The 22,960-nt window shown below is 41.8% G+C and overlaps 1 protein-coding gene and 1 pseudogene across 2 annotated transcripts in view; one reads left to right on the plus strand and one right to left on the minus strand.

Annotated features, from left to right (window-relative positions):
* The first annotated feature begins 4,685 nt into the window (after positions 1 to 4,685).
* NR6A1 (nuclear receptor subfamily 6 group A member 1) overlaps positions 4,686 to 22,960 on the plus strand; it is a 200,661-nt gene continuing 182,386 nt past the window's right edge. For both annotated transcript variants that reach the window (XM_037162784.2, XM_053667744.1), the window contains exon 1: positions 4,686 to 4,983. In XM_037162784.2, the coding sequence (XP_037018679.1) occupies positions 4,884 to 4,983 (100 nt within the window). In that variant the 5' untranslated portion in view covers positions 4,686 to 4,883. The remainder of the gene's footprint in view (positions 4,984 to 22,960) is intronic.
* On the minus strand, positions 17,733 to 17,858 carry LOC119035628 (uncharacterized; annotated as a pseudogene).

Below are 22,960 nucleotides of genomic sequence, written 5' to 3' on the forward strand. Positions count from 1 at the left end.
TTTCGGATTGCCCCTTATATCCCCCCCCCCCCCGGGCCCCTTTCCAGTCACTTTGGCGAGTCCTTCCGCCTCTGCGCACCCGGGGAGGGTGGGGCTGCACCTGTTCTCTTCCTTCTCCACCCGGTCTCTGTAGGTGACCTCCCCTGAGCCCAAGACAGGATATCCGCTTGTAAGTCCGTTCACTAGTAAACTTCAACCGCTCAAAAAGGAACATTTGTGCCACAATTGCTGCTACCCTCCACCCCTACCCTCTCCTACTCTCCTCAAGCACAATCCTCTCAGTCACATCCCTTTCCTTCCCGTTTCCTTTGCAGCACTCATCACTCGATGAAATTATCTTTCTACTTGGTATGTGTTTCTTTGTGTCGTTGGTGTCGTTGTGTCCCACGTGGAAGAGAAATAAAGCGACCAGCACACACACTTTGTCCAGGAGCAGCTAGCTCAGTGGTCCTGAAGTGTGGCTGGGGAGCCCGGCAGCCTCAGATCACCTGGAAACGCTTCAGAAATGCAAATGCTCAGGCCCTGCCACCCCAGACCTAGTGGGGTCCAGCAATCTGTGTTTTAACAAGCTCTCCAGGGGATTTAAGGTTTGTGAACCGCTAGCCCAGCTCCAGGTCTGATGCTCCATAGGTCTCAGTTGAATTAAAGGATCACAGGTGTTCAATATAAATTAGCTTCTTTCATAACTAGAGGTCCCCTGGGGAGGTGTCAAAACCAGGGCTAGATTAATGTAAAAAATAAATGTGGTGTGTGTTCTCATGTGCAAGACCAGTGATTTTCAACTGGTGTGCTGCCAGCATTTTTAAAACGTGCAACACCTGACTACTTAGTCAGTGGCACTGACCTCTTTTCATTGAGATTGTCAAATAACAAAGAAATGACAGCAGCCAACACAATAGCTGTCCAGTATGAATGAATCAAAATCATACCTCTTTTTTGGTCAGGTTGGCAAAAAATACATATTTTTTGATGTGCCGCAGAATTTTAGTTATCAGTCTATGTGTGCCATGAGATGAAAATGGCTGACAATTGGTGGCACAGACTATCTGGGAATGAATACAATAAATCGGTGTAATGGTTATCGGTAAGGAGGGGAACCAGCTCCTGGGAATCAGAGTGAGGAGAAAGGCTTACGTTTCAGTGAATACTTTTTTCCATACAGGGGATTTTGTAATGTATGGCCTATCTATTCAGATAAAAGCCGAAACGCACTTAAACGGAACCTGGCAGGCGTTTTCCTTTCCCAGCCCTTTTTCCCCAGGCAGCCTGGCTTCGACTTTCTGGCTAGGGGACCGAAGAAGAGCAAGGCTGCTGTCACCAGAGAACTCTGCCCCCTGCTGGCTGTTCCCCACAGGGCTCCCCGGTTTCTGGGTTTCTGGGTTCCTCCTTTTCACCTTCTCCCTTGCCCCTTTCTCCCTCAGTTGGCTCCAGTCGTAATGGATTCCGTCAGTTCCAACTTGGCTTCAGGACCTTTGCACGCGCTTCTCCTTCCCCAGAAACTCTCTCTGCGTAGCCAGACCCACTCCTAGTCATCCCTGGCATCTTATTTAAATGCTCCTTATCCCAACATGCCTCCCCGATCAGCACCCCCCCCCCGGCCAAATTGAACCCTGTCACACACTCCTTAGCATCAGGAACTTCCTAAGTGTGTTCTATTATAGCCTTTATGTGCCGTTGTGGGTTTGTGTGATTATTTGGTTTGATTAGTGCCTGTCTCCCCCATCATGGGGGCAAGGGCCTCATGATGGGGCCCATGCCTGCCTTGTTCTTAGCTGTATCCCTGTCTAGTCCTGTTAGTCTGTCTGCTTCTGGCCTCAGGACCACTTCCCTGCAGATCTGTCCTTATCCTGACAAGCTTTCCTTTCCAGCTCTTCAGTCATGAGTCCTCCTGGTGGTGAGAGTTTTTTGCATGTCTCTCTGAGCCCTGATTTCCTCATTTATAATTTTTTGGGAAAGTATTGACCTCTTAGGATTGTTGGGGGACACTGGTGGGGGAAGACTCCATATAGGTGTTAAGCGTGTAGTAGGTGCGTACCTTTCAGGACAGTGGCTAGGCACTGAGCCCATCATCATTTCCCTCACCCTTCTCAGTTTTGTGGCAGATTCCTAAGAAGCATTTTCAGAAGAGTGGTAAGCGGGTATTAGGACTACTCTTTATACATCAGTCGAGTTAGTAACAGGTCCCATTTATTAGGCCAGACCTTATATTGCTTCGTATGCATCATCTTATTTAATTCTTATAACGATCCTGTGAAGTAGCAACTATCATTATTATCTCTTACTCCTTAGAACCAGACTTAACCAGAGGTTAAATGCCCAAAGTGTTATTATACAGAAAAGTCAGGTCTGTTTTATTCACCCACTCAGCAGTCATTGAGTGTCCACCATGTTCAAGCCCTGTGCTCAGCAGTTGCAGTTATGATGATGAGAATGAGAAAGAAGGGGTGTGACTAGTCAGGGAGATCCAGGAAGGCTTTGGGAGCAGGAGATAGCAGGGCTGGGTGTTTGGCTTAACTCTCTGTCCACCTTTTATTTTTTTTAATGAAAAAAATTAATGATACTTGAAAAATAACTAAATAAAAAATTTTAAAAAAGAACTAGTCTGAATAAAGGAAAAAAATTAATGGATTGATTTTAGAGAGATAGAGGAAGGGAGACAGAGAGAGACATCAATTTGTTGTTCCGTTGATGTAAGCATTCATCAGTTGCTTCTTATATGTGCCCTGATCTGGGATCGAACCTATAATCTTGACATATCAGGATGATGCTCCAACCGAGTACCCAGCCAGGGCTCTGCCCACCTTTGAACTTAGGTTCAAGTTAGACTCTTTGTCCACCACTGAAACCCCAGGACTGCAGGAGGTTCCTGCAGTGCCCTTTAGCCCTGGTAAGATCTCCAAGGAAGGGTCACTCTGCAGAGGCCTGTGGTAGAGAAGTTCTGGCCCGGACACATGTTAGAACCCCGAGTTAAGGATATGGCTCAGAGGACCCATCTCCTCTGTCCCACGCTGACCCCACACAAAGGGCTCCCCTACCCTCCACCCCGGGACTGGTCGTGGGGAAGCAATCACAGAGAGACCATTTCTCACAGCCCACGGGGGATGACAGAACCCTAAGGGAACACAGAGGGGACCTAGATGTCCTCTAGACATTCAGGATGGTGTCCAAGGAGATATTTGAACAGGGTTGTGGAAGGTGAGTGAAGGCTTGGAAGTCGGGTGCAGCCAGCGGCATTCCAGCTTGGAGGAACCGAGGGCTGAGGTTCTGGTGTCTGGAATCCCCAACCTCTGCTAGGTGACCTCATCCAGGTATGAAAGGGACAATACTGGAGCTACCTCATAGAACGGGTGTGAGGTTCATGCAACGTTGCATTAATGTAAATCTCTCGGAACAGTGGCCAGCACAGATTAAGGGTGCAGTACAGGTTAACTCCTGTTGATAAGGAACTCGCAATTGCAGCAAAGTGTTGCAAAACCTCCTGCATAGCAGGTGAGGGAAGGGGCGTGAGGAGGAATGTGGGCAAAGGTCAGACCAGACAGGGACTCAAATGGCAGGATGAGGACTTTTTGAAAATTAAGGAATGACATACACGAGCCAAAGGATTGGTAGAGCAGCAAGGGGAGAGGGCGGGAAACGAGCAGCCAGTGAAGAACCGAGGCATAACCCGGCAGAGTGGAGGCGGGCAAAGCATCCGTTTTCTGGGTCTTTGTTTTTAAGTAGGCCAGGTAAGGTCTTTGACCTAGGGCGGCAGCCGCGATGCGTCCTTCTGTGAGAGGGTGGCCGAAGGCGGACGCCCCGTAAGGCCCCAGAGGCAGATGGCCGCACGCCTCCTGGTGGCCACAGGAGGTGGGCTCAGCCGAGAACAACGGAGACTACAAACTCCGGGAAACTGAGGCGGGCAGCGGGGCGGAGGGCGGAGGGTGTATGGGATCTTCCAATTGGACCCCGTCCCTAGTTCAGCTACGTTTTACAGACAGGGAAACTGAGAGGGAAGGGGAACAAGGATTGGTAAGGAGTCTCTCAAACCAAGAGCTTCAAAACACCAGGTGTTAAGAGTATTTAGAATTGTTTTTTAAAATGGCATCATTGGCCTGGAGCTTAGTTTGCCTTTCCGTTCAACGGGCAGGCGGAAAAATGAAAGAAGAGGAAGAGAAACTTAAGTCTTTCCCGCCCACCCGGAGGTAAAAGCCTTTAAAGAGTACCCCGGCAAGCAGAGTTTTATGGATTCTATTTGCATACGAACGCAGTCACCTCGAGTTAAACTCGGCCCTTTAATCTCCGGTCCAATTTGTCCCGAAGCCGCGGAGGGAGACCCTCTGGGGGACCTCAAACTCCGCCCCCCGGGCCCCGCCCCCAGGGCTGGGCTTTGGTGCACGTGCTCACCGGGTTCCTTGGCGACCCACCTCCTAGGAAGGACTCATTGTCAGGGCGGGGAGATGCCAGGAGTCAGAGGAAAGTTGACTGTGGATAAATCGCAATGAAGAAAAGGCCCTGAAACAATATTTGTTACATTTTGACTGAAGTTTTTATTAGGATTTGTGATTGAGACAGGCCTTGGCTTTCCCTCATCAGAGCTGCTAATTGTTCTTCCCACCCCTTCAGTTGCTGGAGTCCCGCGTGGCCGGCCTCGCGGGACGGACTCCAATTCCCAGCGTGCCCCGCAGGCCGGAGCGTGGCAGCGGCGCATGACGTCGGGGGAGGGAGCTGGCCAGTGCTGAGGGGGCGCGGCGCAGAGGGGCGCGGAGCCGGGCGCCTCGGGCCCCAGAGAGCGCGGCGGCCTGGAGCCCGCAGGCCCCTGACAGCCCCCTCCCCCCGGCGGACGACGACGAGGGCGCCAGTCATGGCGGAGCAGCGAACCGAGCGCGGGCCCTGAGCACCACCGCATGGAGCGGGAAGAACGGCCGCCTAGCGGAGGGGGAGGCGGCGGGGGCTCCGCGGGGTTCCTGGAGCCGCCCGCCGCGCTCCCTCCGCCGCCGCGCAACGGTGGGTGAGGGGCGTGCGGAGTCCGGGCCGATCAAGAACCTGCCCCCCCTGTCCCCCAATCCGGGGGTACCTGCCCTCTCAGCCTGCTATTACTCGGGGAAGCTGCAGCGGCCCCGGGTCTCCTCGGGGTGGACCTTCACCCCGATCCCCGCAGCGCGGACCCTCTCTCTCCTCTCCCGTCTTAGTCAGTGCGCACCCTCTCTCTCCCCCCTCGTTCTCAGTGCAGATCTTCTGGTTCCCTCTCCTCCGACCTTCATTTCTCTCTCCCCCAGCCCTTCTGTGTGAATTCTCCCCCCCACCCCCACCCCCGGGTCCCTGCTTCACGGACCCCTCTCCCCCTCCCCCGGTTCTTTCGGAGCTGAGCCCTCCCCTTCCCCTGGGTCACCTCACCCTGGATCCTCCCCCAGCCCCGCACCTCGGGTCGGTCACTCGGGGCTTCCCCTCCCCCTCGGGTCTCCTCTGCCTCAGCCTCCTCTTCCTATGCCCCAGCCCCCGTACCCTCCGTGGGGGATCTCTCCCCATTAGCGTCCCTTCCGCGCGGAGCTATCCCCTCCCCCCAGTCCCCTCGGTGCTCCCTCCGCTGATGCTCCCTCCAGGTTCTGCGGACTCCACACCATGCCCTTGGTTCTCGCTGCCCCGTACCTTTCTGGAGAGGCTTCTGCAGCCCCGCACTTCCCTCGCGCCCCCACCCCGGTACTCGACCTTTGCGCCGACCCTCAAATCGCTAGTTACTCAGCCAGCGTTTCCTTTTCCGACCCTTTGGCGTGCTCCGCGCCCCATTTCTCTCTGCGCCTTCCCCTTCTGTTAGGCGACGACTTTCTACTGGCTCGGATCTCTGGCCCGATCGGGTGCTCGGGACACCTGTCTCCCTCGTCTACCGGCTGGTCGGGGTCCGCGCCCGTGCCTGCCCGCCCCAGTGCTGCACGTCCTTCTCGCGATCTCGGACCCTGAGCTCTGAGAATTTCTCACCTGGCCCGGCCCTTCCGACCGCTCTCCCCTGCCCCTCTCTCCGGGCGAAGTCCTCAGGTTCCTCGGGGCTGTTTCTGGGGCTGGCTAGTCTTCTACCCCCTGGCTCCCCCCGCCCCCCCCGGGACGTTTTATTTGTATCTGTTTGATATTTCCCCCCCCGATCGTGTTTGCCGCGGAATGTTTTTATTGGTAAAGTGTAAGGAGCTTTTGTGAGGTCGTAAAAGGTGAACTTTTGAACTTGGAAAGCGCCCTGGAGCAATTAGCGCAGGCGATAGCCCCAGGAGGCCCGCATTACAAAGGGTGCTCGTACGGGCGGGCAAACGCTCCCGCAGCAAACCCGATTTATTTATTTATTTGCCCTGCCTTCCACCTTTCACATCATTTCCGAATAAAGGGCAGGCTCTCGGAGAACCTTGCCTCCTCCCCTCTCTGCGCCATAAACTCGCAATTCTCTGAAAGATCTGGGACAGTGTCTAACAAGTAACAGATTTCAAATTGAATGCAAACACCCGGGACAGTTAGGAGGCACTAAAAATTAATTGCTTCAGCAAGAAGTTTCTTAGTCAGGACAGTGACCTGGCAGGTGTGAAGAAAGTAACCTGAATATAGGTCACTTAGGGCGCTCAATTGTTGAATGAATGAGCTACCGAAGGAGAGGAATCTTGGGGTGGATCTGAACCTTCATACGTTTATTGCCAATTCAGTAGACCTCTTTTTTTTTTTTTTTTTTTTTTTTACCAGTTAAGGGAAAGGTCTGTTTAGAGGCGATCCTGGTTAACTTCACTTGATGTTGTTGACCAAATAGTGATATGTTTTCAGAGCTCTTGTCCTTTTTAAAGATGTCTCTGATGTGTGGTATGTAGGTGGTTGGCAGTCCCTTGGGATGTCTTGGAGACTAATTTCTGAATGTGAACATGTTTGAGATCAATAAAATTCCGTGTCACAAAGGAGGGCTGGAATCCAGTTAGGGTAGGAGACAGTATCACAGGAACAAAGGATTTCTTTACTGCTTTTGACTTTTCAAGCTTTCAAAGTGGAGATTTGGTTTTGTAGTAATATGTGAATGTTGCAAATCTGATCCCAAATTTACCGTACCGATATTTTTTTACCCAACCCTAGATCTTATAGCCCACACTAGTGTATTTTCATAATGTCTTTCTGTGTGTGCATACTTCCTGTACCCACCTGTGCATAACACAGAGATGATAGATTTTGCTTCAGACTTCAGTTCTACTTGAGAATATTGTTGTAAGGGAAGCCTAGGAACTGCATTTACTATTAATTATTCATTAGTACATTTTAAAGAACTCAGTGGTAATTTTAACTCAATCAAATTTCCCATTCATAGTCTCATTTCCTCAATTGGTCAGAACCATTTAAAAGACTTATCGAGCAATCCATTTAGGCTAAGGTGGCTTTAATATTTTACATCATTCCTATTTAGTGCTGCAAATATTTCCTTTTTGTTGCAAACACATGGGACTTTTGACAGTCTGATGGGCTTAAAAGAAAATACACGAAACATTAGACTGGCGAGGGATGCTTTAGTGTTTAGTGCAAAAATGAACATTGTGTCCTGTTTTACAATAATGTTCAGTATCTCTTATGACTTAACATGCTCACAGAAGACTTACCAAAAAGGCAGGGGAGAGAGAGTTTACCTCTGGAATGGTGGAAACATTTTTTCTTTTATATTTACTGATACGTACGTATTTTTCTCTGAAAGTAAATGAAACTGCAAAAGTTCTAAGAGAAAATGAATTTTTCTAATTTTTAAAATCCCACTGACTGCCATTGTGTATGAAATTTGTGCACAGATAGCTAACTTGATACGATGAGGTCTTTTGGTTTCTGTCATGAAAAAATGAGCTGGAGGTGGAATTTGAGAAATGTTTTCTTGCCGGAAACGTCACTGATGCCGAATTTACAGTCTTTTAAATGGTTTTTATTATTCTGTCGGAACAGAGTTGCCAGCCTTTTGATGCACTATCACCCTTCCAGGAATTCCCTGTGCTAACTGCGCTAGATACTTTCAGTTGTTTGCGTGTAGGTTTTCATAACAAAAATGAACTCTTTCAGAAGACTGCTTGCTGTCTGTTGGAGTTTCAGAGGAGATGAATGATTGGGGAAGTATGTGCTAAATATTGAATTTGTTCATTTTATCTTAAGAGAATGAGGGAGTAGACTTAAATATTTCAAGCACTTGAGGAGAAATGGAAGAAGTTCACTAAATAATTGGGCACCTTTTTCCTGTTACCACTATGTCATCCAAATGTTTATCCCTGAAAAGAAAACAGCTGTTTGCCATGACAGTTTAACTTCAGTTTTGTGACTTTGAAAATTAAGTTAATTCTGAGTCACCTCAGAATTTTCTACTTTCATTGCAAAAAATGCACACCATAGCACTGCTGTCCTTTGGAACAGGCTGCACACAGGTTTTTTTTCAGTAGGTTCTGTGATGTCCAAAGAACACTGAAGATTCGCTGTTGATTTTGAACAGTGGAAATGTGAGGTGACCACATTTCTAAACTTAGATTTGCCATCCACCAAATTCTTTTTGGGGTATTTCTGTCCCATGTAATCAAAATCTGATTATGACCTGCTTCCTAATCTGTAAGTCATTCTGAATTCTGAGTCATAGTAAAAAGGTGTGTGTGTGGATGTGGATGCATGTGAAAGGGAGTTAGATGAGGACAAAGAGAGGGGAGCAAATGAAAAAAAAAACTGTACATTTCCTAAAATATCCCTGAATCATGCATTCCCATATTTTACTCATAATTTCCTGGTTTGTCATTTTTTCCTTTTTCATGGTGTCGTGGAGCAAAGGTAGAAAATAAACTATAGATTAAAATACCTCATTTTAGGCAATAAAGCGATACATCTTTAAAAAACAAAAAACAAACAAACAAACCTCATTTTATGTTAGTGGGAGATGAAGGTAGGAATGCCAACTACTCTGGTGAGGGGAGTTTGTTGTATCACTCGTAGTGCTTGTTATGCCAGTTGGCTTTAAATTCCTAATGATTCTTGCTGGTTTTGGGACCTGGGGCTGTGTGAGTTTCATCCGTATTTTAAGTAGATAGTGGTTTGTGTTGAGTAGGTTGGTTCATTAATGAATTGTGTTCAGATGGCAATTTCTGGCTTCAGAATTCAGGACAGCTCCTTTGACGTAGGAGACTTCCTTTTCAGCATGCTCATCTAGATCTTGGGGAACCTTATCTTAATTTTTTTGTTCTTATGTTTATTTTTTGCGTTGTAGCCAAGTTAAGTGACATTTCTCTGTTTTAAGTATTTTTTCCGTGTATATAATTAAATTGAAAGTTAAATTTGAGAAGATGCCCTTACAGAGTAAATTTCAATTTTGGTTCAGTCTTTTCCTTTTTTGTGTGTGTGAAGCAGTCATCTTTTAGGAGGAAAGGGTCATAATCAGAAAAGTCAAAATTCTGAATCAACAGCTAAAAACAAAACTTGCATTTCAGCAAAGAATAAAAGTGTCTCTGAAGCAGTGTTAAACAGAAGGTGGTATTGAATATGCCCACACAAGTGGAGATCCAGTACACCCAGTTCTCTGTTATACTTTGAAAATATTTACAAATTGTGAAAGAAAGTGTTTTCTTTTAAACTTTCACATTCTTAATGTCAGCTATTCCTGGCTCAGGTAATTTCTTAGAGGTTTACGGATGCCTTTGATCGAAAACAAGGTTTAGAGATACCAGAATTACTAAAAGTCGGCAAGAAGCACCGACTGAGCAGTAATTCCCTTTCTTGTGTTGAGTTGATGTTTCAGATTCATCTGAGCTTAATCTTAAAAAAAAAAAAACACCTCTGGATATAACTTTAATGTACAGTACTCACAGAATGAAGTCCGGTCTGCTATTTACTTATTGCTTGTTTTCCAACATGGATTGTCTTTACAAAACAGAAAAGGCTGTTAGACCTTAATTTCCTTAATAATGGAAAATTAGAAAAAACGGTTGTGTCTAACCTGCTTTTCAGTGTGGTTTAGAAATAACTGTAGAACAGAGAATTTTATTTTAAATAATAAAACATTTTGTACTTTATTTCGTTGTTTCCTTATTACCAGATATTAAAAAGCAGCCCGTGTAGAATAGCTTCTCTAGAAAATGTTTTTCTCCTCTGGTTATGATTATTTAAACAAAACTTTTCTGTGTAACCCGGTAATTCTGATTAACAGTGACTTTGTTTGGGGAGAGAACCAGGATTTCCTCAGCTGGCTGTTGGGGAGCTGAATTGCTTTTTACCCCACCCCCAGCTGCACCGAATCTTTTGATCCCTAAGCTACAGTGGTTGTCATTTGAGAAAGCAAACTGAGAGAAAATAAGTTGTGAAAATAGCCTACTTTTAGCCTTCATTTGCGTTTTGGAATTTTTGTTCTTAAAAAATACTCTAGGAATAATTGAACCTTTAAAATTTAACTTGCACTAGGCAAACTGACCACACTCATGTCTAAGTAGAAAATTCCTGGATTTCTTTAAAAGTACACTTGTTGTTTTAAAAATTTTGGGAATGTTTTAATAATTGACAACCACTGTTTCAAGAGAAGACATCTTAATTATAAATTCGCAGGAAGCATTCTTTTGAATTTCCTTAGGAGTGTGGAAATTTGGGGAAAACAAAAGTTGGTCCTTATGCATTGTAACTATTTTCATTCAAGGCAGTTTGTGGTTTTCCCCTTCAGAATTATATAGTAAGTTCACAAAAAGAACCACAAATTCTCCTGTCATATACTAAATAAATGCTACAATTTGTTATATAAAGTTAACTTTAAACTAAAGTATCTTCAACTTAATGAAGTCTTTGGATCCTAATTGCGAACTGTACACCTTTCAATTTGTTGACACTGGGGAAGCTATTCAAGCATAAACTACAGATGGCAGTAGTAGCATATTTTTGTATTTTCTGGAAGGATTCTTGCCTTTAATAAAGTTGGTGTCAGTTCTACCGGCACTGTTGATAAGTCAGCTGGTAAGTGTAATGTTTCCAAAATCAATTCCCTAGGCAGCAACATGTAATGTATTCTGGAAACAAATCCTGGCTGTTTGATTTGAAGATATACTCTGTGGGTGGTTCAAACCAGAGTAGTGACTTTTCTTTCGTTGTCACAGTGAGATATTATAAAAAGAATTTGGTAATAGAGACAGAGGGAATTGTTGGCATGATAAGCTTTAGTTTTATTGCAACTGTGGTGTGGGCGTCAAACGTAGATACTTGCCTGAACAGCTGTTTGCATGGGAAATTACTTATAATTAATTTAAAAATATACTCAAGAATTATATTTGAGAGAGACGGTGCACTACTAAATTCCTCATGTGGAAGAGGTAGATAGCCAGCCTTCTTGGCCTTTTATTTCTACCTTAGGTTTTGTAACGTCGTAGAATTTTAGATCTCTCTGTAAAAGCACTCAGAGGTCCACAAGTGGGTTCTGCTGGCTTTTTCAGTCCATCATTGTGGTGTCAAAATTTGTGTTCGCTATTTTCTCTTAAACCATTGATTGAAAAAGGACATGATTGATTAAACAGACGTTTAAACTTCCTATGGTAGATATTTCCTTTAAGTCTTAATTTAAGACTGAGGAAACATTTCAGTAACAAATCTGTGCCAAAATGAAGGACAGACTGATTCAGTGAAGGGAGCTACTTAACCTGTATCGAGTTTTCATTTAAAAAAGTAATTTTCAAGTGCTGCCCCAATATATTCAATAAAAAGAAAAACAATTTTATTTAATTCATGTACTCAGTTCAATCCTGAAGCTGTATCGTCTTGGAAGGATTAAAACTTTATCTTGATCTTTGAAAAAATTCTTATGTTGTACTGGATCAGATGCAGCATTCTTTTTATCACAGAGTGACAAACTGTGGTAGTGCTCATCGTAGTCTTCACCTTCATACATTTATTTATATTAAAAAAAACATAAATTAACTGCAGTTTGTGCAATAGTTTTTCCCTTGCAAAAGAAAAAAAAGACGACACTACAATTCTGTGAAGCCTGCTTCCTTATCTCTTGCTTTTTAAATTTATAAATGATTAATGCAGTAGTACTTAGTTGGATTGTATTATTTTCTTCCATTCATCATTTGTTGATCATTCATTACTGGATTATTTCAGACTTAATCTCTTCCCACTTACTGAGTCACTCAATTTGTTGTTTACTGTATTATTTAAACCAGTAGCCTTCACATTGTGGTCCGTGAACCTCTGGGGGTGTCCCTGAGACCCTTTCAAGGAAGCTCTGGGGCTCAAAAGTATTTTTATAATAATACTGACATTATTTGCCTTTTTCACCATGTTGATATTTGCACTGATCTTGCAAAAACAGTGGTGGTTAAAAACTGTTGGCACCTCAGCAGAAAAATAAGGAACCAAACTGTAGCAATAGTCTTATGTAGTCCCCTCCACACACTTTTATTTAAAAAAAGAAAGACATTTTCACTTAAGAATGTCTCAGATGGAGGAGTAAAAACGATTTATTAAATTAATACTACTCAACCCTTGAGTATACTTGTTTTTGATACTCTGTGGCAGACACATACATAGCATTTCTGTTGCATACCAAAATAGAGTCATCGTTTTAAGGAAAAGTGCTTGTGCAGCTCATTATGTTGTGAGCTGAATTAGCTGTCCCCCCCACCCCAACACCATTTTACCTTGAAAGAACAATAGATAAAACTGTGGTTTATTCAGATTTGGGTATTTGGCAGATCATTTTTTGGAAACAGTGAGCCTGCAACTCCAAGGAAAACTGCCAGTATTTGTTGCCGGTGAATAAAATTTGAGCTTTCAAGCAGCAGCAGAATTGTGGAAATCTTGCACCTGTCACTTTGAGCTTGATGACGTCTCAATATTTACAGCCTTTACTGATGAGACTGATGATGATTTTAACAACTGTGATTTTTTGATATTGTGTGATTAAATGCCAGCATTTTAAAGAGCATCTTACTTCATTGAAGGAATATTTCCCAAATCTCTGGTTATATGATGTTACAGAATCCTGCATGGGTAAAAAACCTGTTCAAAATGTTATATAGAGCAATGGATTTTAATGTAACACAGTATACAAAGTTTACTGATGTGGGTTTAGATTTCAGGTTGAACTTAATCTTTAAGAAACCAGCACTTATTGAGTTTTGATATACTATTTTAAAAAATCTACTGTTATTTTAATAAGCATGTACTTCTTCCTTTTTCAAATATAAGTCTGTGTAAGGCCAGATTTTCTGCCTCTATACCTCAGCAAAAACAATATACAAGTATTACAACAATTACAACATACTGAAGGCGTACAGGAGAATCTGGCTACCAGAATTAAGCCAGATGCTAGAGATTAACAAAAATGTAATGTGCCACTCTTTTCACTGAATGTTTTTTTTGCTGGAAAATATAGTCACTTTTCTTTTAAAATGTTATTTATGTTAATATGTAATGGGTTAATACCATTCAGACCAAAAAGGATTAAGAAAAACCTCTGTTCTAAAGGACTCAACTTAAAATGTAAGAAAATGGTGACTTTGCCAGATACTATTATTAGTACTCAATTACTTTGGGTTTTTCTTTCATTTCCTTCCCCACTGCCCTCTGTAAAGGAGCTACAGAGGGAAAAAATTTTGAAAATGAGTTCATACTTTTTTTTTTCGTGAGACCAAATGAAGTGTGTTGTAGTTCACACTCACTGAGTTCTCTGATAAGGCTTCGTTACCTGCTACTTGAAACCTGTTGCTTAATTGTTAATTATCTTGTGGCAGAAATTTTGCAATAGAACCTGTTTCCCCACAAAAGGTAGACTTGTAATTATGGAAATAAATCGGACAACACAAAAATACTTTCTTACTATTAAGAGTCATTGCTATAAAAAGAATGAAATATGTAAGATAAAAATTCTGCCTTGTTTTTCAAAACTTCCATCAAGAATAGCTTGCTTATTTGCTTTCAGTAGATGTTTTGACTTTGAGTCTTCTAAAGTTGCGATTATCATTTTATAGATGGTTTGCCATTTAACCTCAGTGTCTCCCTCACTGAGGGAGGTGGTAATAAAATCCATATCAGAGAATCATCTCCTCTTCTGGCTTAAGAATATCCTTTCCTAGTGTGAGTAACATTTTAGCGTAAGTCAATTACTGTGCTGTTAAACAGTTAGGGATTTATTTCTTAGGATAGTTGCTAGGTAGAACTCATTCTGCAGAGAGATTCCTGGCAGAAGAAACATCACCTAACAATGTGAATAACAAAAAGGAGTTACTGGATCAGAATTTAAGATGAAGCTTGGTGGGTGACGAAAGATCAGTGAGATTTGGGCTTCCTTCCTGAGAGCTCTGTAATTATCTTGATGTTCTTGGAGTGTCACGTAATGTACCTTTTTAAAGCAATTTTGTATTCTGTAGGAGTTGCAATTTAGTTATAAGAAGAAACAGTCCTTTACTTTTTCATTTTAATGCTTGGATTTTATTTTAGATTTCAGATGACATCTTTGAATGCATTCTTCATCAGTTGAGTTAAATCAGTTGCTTTAAGTTTCAGCTTTAATTTCTAAACTTAATAATTGAGGCACATTTGTTTTTTTCCTTCTATATTCTTGCTATACTGTTAAAATCGAACCTGTCAGGAGACTTCCTTTCTAGCCTTACAACCCTTCCTCTAAAATGCACTTTCAGCAGGATAATAAACCACCTGGGGGAAACCCCCACTGATACCTATTTAGAGGGCTTTGTTTTTTGGAAGTGGCAGTCGTAGTCCGTGCCGGGGAGGAAGGATTTTTGTTAGGTGGTGTGAGAGGGAAAGAACAGGGACTCTGGAGTGTGGCAGAACAAAGATCACAGCTATGTGACTTTGTCACTTGACTTCTCTGAACTTTGGTGTTCTCATTTAGTAATAGCAGCTAACATTTATATAGTGCCTGTCATATATAATATTCTAAGCACCTTATATGTATTAACTCATGTTATTGTCATAACTATGTAGTAGGTGTTTATTATCATCTCCCTTTTACAGATGTGAAAACTGAAGGCCACAGAAATTAAGCCCCAGATTTCACAGCAACAGCATTAATAATTTGTTTCCTAGATTTAACCCTCCTTCCCCACTACGATGTTTCTGAAATTTACTTTAGGGTTGCTAGGATTAGTGACAAAGTCTGCAAAGCACCAAGCACAGTGTCCACCCCAAAGCAAGCATTTATTAATCTAGGCCATTTACAGTTGTGAGGAGGCCCAGAAATCAGCTGCCTGTAGATTAGAGTCAACCAAGATCCACTCTGAAAGTTGCAAGTGACTTTTCTTTTATATTGGGTTTAATAAGCCAACCAGAAAATAAGTGACCAGAAAACAGTTTTGCAGAATCAGGGACAATCCTTGGAGAATCTAAGGGGTGCTAAGGAAGAAAGGGTTTGAGCTACTCAAGGAAGGGATGCCATATCTTATTTGTGTATCCTGAGCACTATGCAGAAGGATTTGGTGTTTCATGAATGGTGAATGAATGAAGAAAGGAATCTGAGTCCTTTGCCGGTTGTCAGAGGAAGTCTACAAAATGCTACAAGGGAAGGGAATGTGTTTTTCAGTTACTTTAGGTAACTAGGGCCAGTATATATAAGTCAAGAGTGTCGAAGCTAAATCCAAGGTTTTATGGGTCCTGCTGGAATTAGAATGTAGCTTTTGTTCAGAAACGTGGCTCTCCTTGTAACTAAAGTGAATAGATACACCAGATACAGATGTGCTCAACTTCATGGGGAAGTGCAGTTTAGGAAAGGATGGCCTTTGTCTCTTGTACCCCCCCCCCACACACACACACAAAAGCTGGCTATATGAAAGAGAGGAGAACCAATCCAGGAAAGTTGATGTGACTCTTTGAAAAGGGACATATAAGACTGAGTTGTCCAAAGTTTGTAAAATAAAGAAAGTGATTTCCTGGCAAAGAGAGAGTAAGAAAGATGTGGCAGTGGGGGTTAATAGATTATGGTAGCAAGTAGTTTTGAGTAGGAAAAGATTTGTGAGAGGAGGTCCAGGAAATAGTTGATGGGCCTGCCTTTTGCCCAGGTTCTGATTCTAGCTCTGTTATAAAAGGCACATCTCTATGGGCCCACCTATAGAATGAAGGAGCTATATTAAATAATTGCTGAAGAAATATTTCAGCTTGATGATGGAATGAATTGGTAAAACAGGAAATTGAAATTTAGGAAATCCCTGACTGAAGCACCTAACTGGTGCTAACAGCCAGGTTCTCTGGGATGATTTTGGTTTCAGATATTGTTCAATCATCCCTCCAAGAACATTTACACTGTTACCCTGTTTTCATTTTAGAGCTCCTGGCTTCTTTAAAGTTTGTAGGGTCACATAATTTACATGTAAATTTCATTCTCCAGGTTCACTTTATAGAAATGTTTGCAGCTAAGGTTCCAGTGTTTTGATAATTGATAATGTAAATTATCAATTGTTTTTGAATAATTTTGAAATTAGATGTAGTTTTTTATTTTTTAACATAACTTTCTTCCCATATATAACCCCTTTATGGCACACTTTCTCTTTTGTAAGTTTCATTCACTGAATCAAACCAGTAGTTAATTTCAGAGTTTTCCCTCATTTCTTGTGAAAGGATTTTTATCTGCAAAACTCATTCAATGTTGAGAAGAGTTCTATCCTCTTAAGATTAAATGCCACATTTGAGAATGTGGATTCATTAAGGAAAAGGGCAAAACCTCCTTAAATGCTGTTGGACTGTAAAAAGGGAACCCAGCAGGAAAGGGGCGGCAGCGCATGGGGGAGGGGTGGAGTGGGGGGGCAACAAGGGAGCTGCAGTTGAAATATTCATCAATCATTTTACTGGCACCAGGAAACCAATCAGCCTTTTAGAGGAGAGAACTTAATCAATCACCTAATGTGGGAAATTACAATTGCTTTCCTACAAAAAATATTTCCTTACTTGCTGACAGATCAAATCTGAAAGATAGTTGGGCTGGTTGGAATTCTGAGGGCAAGCAGTTACTAGAGTAGTACTGTGATGAAGAAATGCATTTAACTTTTGAAGATAAAACTTTAAATTTGCTTTGAGCCTTTCAAAATCTTTCATAGTAAGTTTGATTTTCATATAGTGTGCTCATTAATAAGAAAACAGTTACTGAGTATTTGTGGTAATATGAAATATGTGAAGCATTGTACATTTATTCCCCAAAGCTAGTTTTCATGAGTGTAGATGGGGCTCTAGGCTGGAGAATACCCAGTGCTTCCAGTGCCTTGTTTATAAAGCAGCTTCAGAGTACTGTCCGAGGGACACAGCCAGGGAAACACAGTTGGAAGTGCTTGCATGTAAATAAAAGCAGGAGGGAATTAGCTGTGTCTTGTATTTAAATTTTAAATGGTGTGATCTCTCAGCTCTGTGCTTGAATTGCCTGTGGCTCTTAGGTCCTTAGGTGTCAACTGCTTAGGGAATCTAATGTTTTTAAAATTAGAAATACTTGGTCACTGTAGAAAATACAGAAAATTAAGGGGAAATTACCTGTAATCTTGCCTCCAAGCAACTTTCATTAAAATTTTCCTATGTTTTCTTTTGGACTTCAAATCCTATGTTTTTTGCTTGTCATGATGATGTGCGTCATTGTTTTATGCTTTTTGTTTAAAACTTTATTTTTCTTATGTTAGGAACTTACTCAACATGAAATTATTTAAAATTTATAATAGCTATATGACAGCCCATTGTTTTTTATTGTTGGACATTGGGATAGTTTTTAGTTTTTTCCTAATAAAACAGTATTGCCCAGACCTTCTTGCGCTTTCTTTTAGTTTTAGCTTATTTCAGAGGGATAGATTTTATTTTTTCTCGTTTTTAAAATTATTTTTTGCAATTGGCAATAATCACGCCTCGGATAAACCTTATTGGCTACAATACTGCCCCTGCACAAAGATGCTTAATGATTTTTAGAAGTACTTTTGTACCTTTGCCAACAACCAGTTTAATTTATACTAAGATTATATTGTATAATAAAATCTAGGGTTGTCAGCAGCACTTATTTTTTAAATAAATGCTGGTACTTGAGATAGAATTGAGACACTGTGGTAGGCTATTCGCTCTGTTCTCATTTTTGGGGGGGAGAGATAGTCATTCTCAATGCCTTTTTTCCTCTGAATCCTTTAGATTTCTGGTACCAGGCCCCATACCCCTACTGCAGTATCTCTAGCCTGGTCAGAGAAGTGCTTAGGGTCTCTTCTGTGGCTGCCTTCTGTCTATTACAGATTATGGGAGAATGGGTGGTGAAGACACTCCAGCCTTCTCTGGTTGCCTCCAAAAATCTCAGGATGGATTGTGAGTGTGTCTGTGTCACACAACTATATCATTCCCCTCCCGAAACTTCAGGACAGTAAGTCTGAAACTTACAACTGAATTTGATTAGAAAGTAAGTGCATGAAGAGTGAAGTTGAACTTACTCCTTTAGAAGTCTGAAGAATCTGCATGGGTTCTTCGGTGGCTGACTTCTACACTGATCCTGCTCAGGGTTTGATAGTGAAGAGACCTAAATAAATATTAGGCTAATTTGAAAGGCACTCACAGTTTTTAACAAGGGTGGTTTCAGAATGGAAACTGGCCGTCTACAAATTTTAAATTAAATCATAACTCATTTGTTGAAATTAAAATTAAAGAGTTTATGTTGATTGAGAGTAAACATGAATGAAAATCGTTTGCTCTGCTTCTTTGTGCTCACCACTGGTGGTCAGAGAAGTTGCAATTTGCCAAGACTCAGTTTTTATAATGCTCTTTAATAAGAAAGTAAATAAGCCAGCTGCTCTTTCTCTCAGCTATACCAATTGCAAACCTCCTCAAATCCTGGTTAGTAATTAAAAGCCTTGAGATGACCTTGAGTCTAACTGAACTACAAAAGCTGTCTTGAGTAAAATTTATAGCTTTTGTTGATTTCAAAAGAGGTTAGGTAGAATTGCATTCTATTTGCCAAAACATTAAGGGTAGCCTTGGGTGTACACTGAAGATCAGAGATAATTAAAGAGGCACTCTTAAGTGCAAAAGAAACCCCTGAAATGGACTTTAAAAATTAAATTTGTCATCTCTTCATTAAGCATTTAAAATACGTACTTGAAATTTCCTAATGTCGGGTGGCATTTCCATTGTGTCAGTTTACAATATTCAGATTTGCTGAAAAGATCTCTTTCCCATCTTAACATCAGAGAGATTTTTGAAGCCAGTGAGGAATCACAACAAATGTTTAATGCTTTTTCAAATACCAGTTTAGTTGGTTCTTAAAATATTTTACAGGAAAGGTAAGTTTGCTAGTAAAAGTTTTTGATTATTCTCAGGCAGTATAAAAGTAAAAATATTAATATTTAAAAAATGCTTTATATATGGACTGTGTCATAAGATCTATGGAATAGAGAGTTTTTCTGTTTACCATAAAGGGCAGGATGTACTTTCAGTTGTTTAGAGATCCTTGAGGTACTACTGTCTGATTGATAGAAGGAAGCTTAATTGGTGCTGTATGAAAAGTCAGGTTTTATGTGCCAGCGGGTGAGATAGGTTATGTCTCCGAGCATCAGTATAAACGTGATAAATGCCTGAAGAGTCCAGCAGTAAGGCAGATAGTTTGAGCAAGCACTAATATCTTATATGGATCTTGTAGACTTTATAATTATTAATTTTTACATTTATTTAATGAAACTAGCCCAAACTTTGATAGAAGTAATTGATCAGAAAATTGTATGCTGCCCTGGCTGGTGTAGCTCAGTGGATTGAGCATGGGCTGGGAACCAAAGGGTAGCTGGTTCAATTCCCAGTCAGGGCACATGGCTTGGTTGCAGGCCAGGTCCCCAATGGGGGCCACGTGAGCGTCAACCACACATTGATGTTTCTCTCCCTCTTTTTCTCCCTCCTCTCCCCTCTCTAAAAATCAATAAATAAAATCTAAAAAAAAAAAAAGTTGTATATGTGTGTGTGTGTGTATGTGTCTGTGTGTCTGTGTGTAACAATATGGTGAAAGGAAGAAGTTGTAAAACACAGCAGGGATTGCCAGTTTGGGGTCCGTAAAGATGGCAATCAGGTTTCTCAGGAGATTTTAATTTTGCCTTATTCTGAAATCATATACATAATAAGGTTATCCAGGCTAAATAAAATAATATCTCTAAAATTTTGACTTTTGCCCTGACTGGTGTGGCTCAGTTGGTTGGGTGTTGTCCTGAAAAGAGAAAGGTTGCTGGTTGGATTCCCAGGCAGAGCACGTGTGTAGGTTGTGGGGCGTGGCGTGTAGGAGAGGCAGCCAATGGATGTTTCTCTCTCATACTCATATTTCTCTCTCTTTCTCCCTCCCTTTCCCTCCCTCTAAAAATAAGTAAATAAAATAAAGTAAAATAAAAGTTTGACTTTCCCCTGAATTACCCTAATTTAGTCTGTCAGCAATTCCACTCAACCTGGGAATAGCAAACACTCTACTACAGAGCAAGTGGTTATCGTGTTGTGGCAGACAGAGCTGCACTGATGGAGGTGGCAGCTAAGAATTATTTTGGTGAATTATTACTACGTAGTGGCAACCAGGTATGTTAGAGCATGAGCTTTAGAATTAGACCGGGTTTTAAATCCTTTCTCTCCTGCTTTTGTGGTTTTGGGGGGCGGGGAGGAGGGCGGTGGTGGTAAAAGGACGAAGAACCACCACGTGGAGACTCCTGGAGAGGGAAAAGAGCTTGTGTGTGAAGAACCTGGAATGGAGCTGTGTTACATTTTAGGGGAGTACTTAACATTTCTCAGTTTTCCGATCTGTGAGTGAGGTTGCTATCACCTGGTTCATAGACAAACAAGCCAGTTTACCGAAACCTAAGACATTAAAACTCGCTCGCCAAGTGTGTTCAGTTTCCCCAGTATCCAATTCAACAGAATCATTTTGCTGAGTCTGAACTTACAGAATCTGTTGTCATTTTCCATCTCCTTCATTGCTATCCTGCCATTTCCCCCTTTTCCTTCTCCCTCTGTTCCTGCACCCTGTCCCGTCGTCCCCATCACCTGCAGCTCAGACCCGGCTGTATCTTTCTGCAGAGGAGCTCCTCTCTCTGCCCAGACTCTCCATTTGTAGCCGCACAGAACTGGGGTAGAGACAAATTAAACATTCTTGAAAATGCTGCTATCCTGTCATTCTTAATTTGGCAGGAATCTTTAAAAGTTAATTAAATTGCCCCTTCAAAACAAATTATTATGAACTCTCTAAGTGTAGTTAAAGCAAAATTTTGGTAAATTTAGAGAATTGGCTATTTGAAGATTCGGCCATTTTGTGAATTGACTTGGAATTACCTCACAGTTACGTTTGGAGAAATTAGGCTTTCTCCAATGTATGTAAAATAAAGTACCTATTACTACATAATAGTTGGACTTACTAAAGTACTCAGTTCCTTTTTTCTAAGCACTTCTTCTACTCAGGGAACTGTCCACACCTAAACCCTCAGGATTTTCTCACCTTTGGGCTCTAGTTGGGCAATAGCAAGTGGCGAAGTGATTAAGGTAGTTTTATGGAACATCCATTACAGCACATGTGGCAAATACAAGGCCCACAGGCCGAATCCGGCCCTCCACTTTGTTTTATCTGGCCCAGCACCTTGTTTCTACCTGGTGGCAGCAGCGAGCTCCTTGTCCCTAGTTAAGGAGTAGTTACATTTATACAGTCCTAAAAATATTCAGCCCTTTGAAGGCAACTGAGAGGCTGATGTGGCCCCCAGTGAAAATGAGTGACACCCCTGCATTACAGCATTGTCAGATTTACCCATGTGAAATACCTTCTTTTAGCTTGGACATCTGTTATAAAATGGCCCTGCCTTTCTTGTTACCCTTTAGGGTCTGATTTCTCAGTGATTTAAGATATGTATCACTTTTCTGAAGCACTTTAGTATTTCCAGTTGCTTGTAACTAGAATTATGAGCTTTAGGAGAGTAAACTGGCTTTATCGGAGTAAAACGCAAGGCCAGGTCCCTGGAGGTTCTTGGTGAGAAGTATCACAACCAGAACAAATGCTCCGGTCTGTAACACACAGGAAGCCTGGCCTCCCCACCCCCCACCTCTCCGGAGGTCTCTAAAGGGGCCTTCTGGTTATATCCTTAAAAGGAGAAGGGACCAAATGGTTGGTGAGTGCTCAGTGTGTGTCAGGCACTGTACCAAACTAATGTAATCCTTTCTACAACTTTTCTTTGATACATGGTGATAGTCCCATATTACAGATGAGTTAACTGTGGCTTAGAGTTGAAATAACTTACCACTATTCCACTAAACCAGTGTTTTTCAAACTTTAGCCTTTCCTATAGCACCATCATGATTTTGTCATTTCCTAAGACATTGTTTATTTAACCTTTTAACTATTGTGTAGTTAGTTAATATTTTGCATCCCAATATTTATTTTAAAGGGAAATTTTGTCATGATACTAAATGGAAAAAATTTGCCATAAATAGAAGGTAACAGTAAAGATAAACTTAATAAAAATAATATTGTGTTAAATTCCAGCTAAGAGATTGTCTGCTGAAGTCTCTCTGGTCAGGTCTTTTTTAGAAGGGTGATTAATGAGCGTTAGAGAGGTAATAGACAAACTAGCACCAAACAAGAGATTTTTCTTCTGATATGATTAGAAGGATTGAAAGAGAATCAAAAAGGTAACGACTTTGGAATGCTTTAAAATGCTTTCTCTTTGCACTACTTACACATAAAATCTTCCAGTGGTCGCCTCACTTTAGGAAACACTGACATAGGTGATGGTGTGCTCATTTCCACATGAGGGAACTTGTTTCAAGTTGAATCACTGGTTTCACAGACCTTACTGTTGGGCTGCCCTTCTCCTCCTCCCGTTTTCTTCTCTCATTCCTCCCTTTTCATCATTCCTTTTGCCTCCCCCTTTCTTCATCTTTACTTTTTGTCCTTTAGGAGAATTCAGCTGACCCCAGAGCGGTGTAGAGGAGGAGATTTTTAGGTGCATTTTTCTGGTCCTCCCCGCCCCATCTAACTGTGGCCAGATAGGATTTCATCTTTAAAAAATCA

Source organism: Artibeus jamaicensis, unplaced genomic scaffold, assembly GCF_021234435.1.
Source record: "Artibeus jamaicensis isolate MK-2021 breed Jamaican fruit bat unplaced genomic scaffold, CSHL_Jam_final contig_471, whole genome shotgun sequence".
In the NCBI taxonomy this organism is placed as follows: Eukaryota; Metazoa; Chordata; class Mammalia; order Chiroptera; family Phyllostomidae; genus Artibeus; species Artibeus jamaicensis.